This window comes from Polypterus senegalus, chromosome 1, assembly GCF_016835505.1.
Source record: "Polypterus senegalus isolate Bchr_013 chromosome 1, ASM1683550v1, whole genome shotgun sequence".
Taxonomy (NCBI): Eukaryota; Metazoa; Chordata; class Cladistia; order Polypteriformes; family Polypteridae; genus Polypterus; species Polypterus senegalus.
In genome coordinates this window covers 253,407,803-253,413,537 of record NC_053154.1, presented here as the reverse complement: position 1 = coordinate 253,413,537, position 5,735 = coordinate 253,407,803, and the positions used below count along the sequence as shown (strand labels likewise).

At 36.9% G+C, this 5,735-nt stretch overlaps 1 protein-coding gene across 3 annotated transcripts in view; it reads right to left on the bottom strand.

The window, feature by feature from the left end:
• Nucleotides 1-246: 246 nt before the first annotated feature.
• Nucleotides 247-5,735, bottom strand: part of LOC120540867 (poly [ADP-ribose] polymerase tankyrase-2) — a 92,932-nt gene continuing 87,443 nt past the window's right edge. For all 3 annotated transcript variants that reach the window (XM_039771993.1, XM_039772012.1, XM_039772002.1), the window contains 3 exons: nucleotides 4,807-4,993; nucleotides 722-878; nucleotides 247-632 (listed from right to left, as the gene is read on the bottom strand). In XM_039771993.1, the coding sequence (XP_039627927.1) occupies nucleotides 573-632; nucleotides 722-878; nucleotides 4,807-4,993 (404 nt within the window). In that variant the 3' untranslated portion in view covers nucleotides 247-572. The remainder of the gene's footprint in view (nucleotides 633-721; nucleotides 879-4,806; nucleotides 4,994-5,735) is intronic.

The window sequence follows — 5,735 nt, the reverse complement described above, 5'->3', positions numbered from 1 at the left end:
CACATACATAAAGACAAAATGACAGCGACAAGCCCTGGGGATGACCACAGTTCTGTGAGGCAGTTAAAGCATTGGTGAGTGATTGAGCTGCTGTGTTTTCAGGGTTTTGGTTCAACAAAACATGTATTATTTAAATGTTTTTCTTTTTTTTTTTTTACCCAAAAACAATTTGTCTTCCAAAATAACAAGAAATTATATAAAAAGGAAGTAAATAAATTATCATGCTAGTATAAAGTATTATTTACATTTTTTTTTTTTTACAAATAAAGAGATCCTGCATTATTACTGTTAGAAACGGACGCAATTTATTTAATTATAAACAATGAACAATTTCATGTGCAAAGGCTCTCCGTTAGTGTAAATATACATTCATACGATGAAGGAATGATGTCAGTTATTAAAGTGCTGAAACTGAAAACAGTTTTTTGGACAAGAAAAAAAAATGTATATTCCACCAAAGTAAGTTTATCATGCAACATGTAAGGGAGCCTTGTCAGAAGGGTAACTTTGAGGTTGATATTTACAGTCTGTTCCTCTATCATGTTCACTGTTTTAAATTCTTCTTTCTTTAATCACTCCACTGGAGGTTCTGGCTTCATTATCTGATATGTGATTAAATATTCTGGGTAAGCCTGAAAAAGAAACGTCAAAGTTGAACATAATGCTGTATAAATAATATCCAATCAGATCCATAAAAACAAATTGGCACTATTTCACATACCTGCTCTCCCCTGTAAATAACATACTCCGCCAAAGCCAATCCATTAACACTGGGCCTGCCAGTAACTGAATGATGGCCAGGAGGTGAATGGGCCATTTTCATGGCACTAAACTGCAAAAAGGACTTTCCCAGTGTCACACGACAAAACAGCAAATGTCTATAAAAAAAAAAAAAAAGAAAAAAAAAAAAAAGGAGTTTCAATATATGTCCATTTTAGTGCAAAACTGTTACTGCAACTGAACTGTCACAAGTATATGACTCTGCTCTCAGAAACACACAAACGTTTTACTTTTGAATGATGTATACCGCTGTGTCTACTGTCATGACAGCATACAGCAGGGATAACTAACATGAGTTTAAGGGATGAGCTGATGTTCTCTATGACTAGTAAATGTGACCAAAAGTAGCTAGCAGAAAAATACGTACAATTGCACAATGTGCAGATGTGTATAGGAGTGTGGAGAACACCATTTAGTATTAAGTGCGGTAATGGATGAAATTAACTTTATCCCAAGCACACCACGTGCCTATTGGTGATAGGAAAGGCAACGCATTTGCAAAATACGTGACAAGTACCTAATTATTCAATTTTGGATTCAGAATTTGAAAGCAAGTTCATCAATTGTCAGTTCAAGCACATTTTTTAGTCTCACACTACTTCTGTCTGTCAACATACAACTGCTATCCCAGTGGACCAGTTTATTTAAAATTTGTATACATGTAGTCCGCAGGTTACAGACATCCAACCTACAACTTATAAACGGGGCCGCAGCTGAAACACATGAGCCTCAGTAACTGCCGCTCTGTCATCTTCAGCCTGCAAGCGGTGGCTGGACGGAGGCTGGAGGGGGCGATTTCAGTGCTCACGCAGTGTAGTGTCCCTCGGGCGGCTCCCAGTGACCCGTGGTCCATAGTCAACGGGGCCACAGCTATCGCTCAAGTGCAGGACGGAGGCTTGATGGGGCGGTTTGCTGCCTGCCCACTACGCCATCACAGCTACTGCTCCTGACTGGACGCAGGCTGGATGGAGCGGAGGGGGGAGTTTCACTGCCCGACAACCATACATGGCTGTCCCGTTTGTTCTTGCCATTGAGGGTGAACGGGACGACGGGGGGTAGCATTGTAGTGTGCCTAAGGTGGCTAAATATGATATGGGGACGGTGGTGGGCAAAATACTACCCGACTTTGGCCACATCGTGTTCATTCTCAGTGGGCGGACGTTGCAGGCAGCATACTTAGTGGAGGCGACTGTGTGGTGAGCAGGTGGTGAACCGTCCCTCGCCGCCTCCATTCATTCTCAATAGCAAGCGTGCTTGTACTGTTATGCACATAGCAGGAAGTTGTCTCTTGTCAGTACATCAGACCTGCTGACGACAGGTGCCTTCCTGCTGTGATAGCGTGTACAGTGCTGTGCAGAAGAGCTCATCTTAACCTTTTGTCTTCACCCTTCAAGAATATCTCTGAAACACAAATCTGATGCAAGTGCTGGTGATACAGTAAAGAAGAGAAAAACCATCACCATTGAAAATAAAAGTAGAAATAATAAAAAGGTCAGAGAGAGGTGAAACTCCATCATTCATTGGCAGAGCATTTGGTTAGTGTTGGTCAACAATAGCATTTATTAAAATAACGTACCTGTTCCGACTTACATACAAATTCAACTTAAGTACAAACCTACAGTCCCTATTTCATACGTAACCCGGGGCACTGCCTGTATTTATTCGTCAAAGAAATTTGAAAGGTAAATTCAAATATCCGGAAAACAGCATGCCTTAAAAATTATTGAAATTTCAAATACTTCCATTTAAAAACCAGCAGCAAATTTACAAAATTATGTTCAGGAGAAATATTCCGTGTGGCTTTTCACCGATTCATTTAATCTTTTAAATTTACCTTGAGAAAGGTTATTTCAACTTGTAAACCTCTTTTAAACATCCAATAGCCCACTTCTGACAGCAAGACAAGTCTTTCATGGAGTAAACAAAAACAAAACAAAAAAAAATGCTCCAACTTTCAGAACAGTCAATTACGTCTGAATGTTATACCATGTGCAAATTTTTCTAACTTGTTATTTATGTAAAAATGGAATCTCTACTGCAAAATATTATCGGGAACAAGTACTTTAATCCGTTTCAAAAAGTTTAACCTAAAGCAGGAGACAGTCTTTGATTTAAATTAGCAGCCAATAACTTCTCTCTGCACTTACTCAGATTATATTCATGAACCATTTCAGAAAAATAATCATATTGGTATAAACAAACATTCAAACTATACATTTACCCAAAATGTCTAAAAATGAACAGACAAGAGCAACTATATAATGGGAGTCATAATGTTGTCAGACTGTTGCACTAAATGTGAAAATCCAAACAAATTAACCTATGTACATTTCTCTTAATTAATGGGTATAGAAAAGAATCACCTCCTTTTAAAGTATTCACATTTTGTTGCTTAACAGACTAAAATGAAAATACACACAACAATCTTTTGTCAGCTTTATTTACTTGATGCAACCTATAGCACCCAAGGAAAAGATAAAATAGTAACAATTTGGAAAAATAATATTAAATAAAAAAACAAAAATCAATGTGATTGAAAAAAAGAATAAAATCACCTTCCCCATTGCACACCAAAGTAAACTGGTGTCTACCTGTGATCAACTTTTAATCACTGTGATTAGTTCAGCATGAAAACAGATATACCTGGAGCATTCCAGTGCTTGGTAGCGCAAATGAAAGAAAACAACTGAAAATGGGTGGCAAGGCACTTTCAAAAGATCACTGGGATAAAGTTGTGGACAGGAACAACTCAGGAGATGGATACAAAAAGATTTCAAAAGCTTTATCAATCCCTACAAGAGCATTAAAGTTCATAATTAAGAAGCGACAAGTGTTTGGTATTACATGGACACTGCCCGGATCAGGCAGTCCCACTAGAATGGAAGATCAATGAGGAAACTGGTCAGAGAGGCTACCAAGAGGCCAATGGCAACATTGAAAGAGTAACAGGACTTTACTGCAAAGAGTGGTCATTGTGTGCATATGACAATAATATCACTAGTGCTCCACAAACGTAACTTGTATGGGAGGGTTACATGAAAAAATCCACTCTTCAGAAAGGCCACATTAAGTCTCGTTTGAGTTTTGCCAACACACAATTTGAAGATTCTGAGGCAAAGTGGAAAAAGGTCAATTTGAATTTGTCAAAGTGAATTTGGCCTCAGCGTCAAATGTTACACCTGGCAGAAAGCTAATACCATTCACCATCCATAATACAACATACCTACGATAAAGCAAGGAGGTGGCAGCATCCTGTTGAGGGAGAGTTTCTGTGCAGCATAGACTGACCCACTTGACAGAGTAGAAGGAAAAAAGGATGGTGCAAAATACCATCAAATTCTTGAAGAAAACCTGCTGCCCTCTGCCAGAAAGCTGAAGATGGTTCACCTTTCAACATGGCAATGGCCTGAAGCACACAGCAAAATTACCACACAGTGGCTGAAGAAGAAAAAAAGTGAATGTCCTTGTGTGGCCTAGTGAAAGCCCAAACTTAAACCCTTTTGAAAATCTGTGGAATGATTTGAAGTTTGCAGTCCACCAGTGGTCACCATCCAATTAAACTGAGGTTGAACAGTTCTGTAAAGATGAATGGGCGATTATGACTAAGTCTAGATGTGCAAGTGAGGTTCAGAAGTATCCCAACAGACTTAAGGCTGAAGTTAAAGCAAAATGTGGTTCGACAAAGTACTGACACTTGGGTTGTGGTGTTTGTAATCCTTAATAGTTTTTTATTTATTTTCTCCCCTAAGTGCTCCTTATATACCTTTAATTTGGATGTTATAGGTTGCATTGAGTAAAGCTGAAAAACTACTTAAGTTTTTGTTTTCACTTTAGGGTGAAAAGCAAAAATGTGAATATTTTATATATCCACTGAATATTTAAATTTTTTGATGAAATTATGTACAGTGACAATGCATTATTGACAACAAATGCACTTTTTCTTTGACAATGAACAGCAAAAAAATGCTAAAGAGAAAACATAAAATGTAATACATAGTTGACTAATAAAAACCTGAAAATAATTACCTTTGGCAAACATAGCAAGACCTGTCTTTATGCAATGGGCACCCTGTTCCACCACCGATACCATAAACATATTGGTTACTTTTGGACGAGTTTTCTGCAAAATAAATACCAGCACCAAACATTCCTCCAATATATGCATGTCTTTCATCAAATCCTTTATGAATAATTGCATTCACAAATGGAGATCCTGCAGAAAAATAATACAACAAATTACTATTAAATCCAAGGTATAAATTATTTTTTTTTTCTGCTTAGCATTAAAAAGAACAATAACTGAATATTTTACAGTATAGTCATACAGAGGCCTAAACCTCTAATCTTTTTGTCTGATATGATTACTCTCATTTTACAACTCTTGGTTCAATTCCATGACAATCTCCTAGCTGTTTTGTTTTCTAAAAGTTTTAGTAAATGTAAACTGTCTGGCGAAGGAGAAAAAAAAGACAAGACAGTATGGTGGTTTACTTTGTGTTTCTCAATAATACAATGCTAAACAGGTTTGTTAACCAAATGTACTTACTATTAAGATAACAAACATTTAATTAAGATAACATAACAACAGAAACACTTAAGAATGTATTGTAAATAAAACCAAAAAGACTTCACTTAAAAACAGTAATTTCAAATTTGAAGAAGGGAAAAAAACATTACTTTGCAACAGAAAAGAAACCACTGGGACCAATTACTAGACATGGTAAGATACAAAACATTTCCATATTCAGTGTCAAATTTACCTTAACACTATGCTCATACTGTCTTATTCTCTGGGAATATTACTCTGACCTAATGTTCTGCTAAAAGAACATTCTTCAGTTAAATGTAATCATTTACAGCATATGTCTGCCTGTAAAAGCACAGAGTACTGCTGTATACTCCCTATAAACACATAATTTGGAAAAAGGAAAAAAAAAAAATGACATGCAACTTAG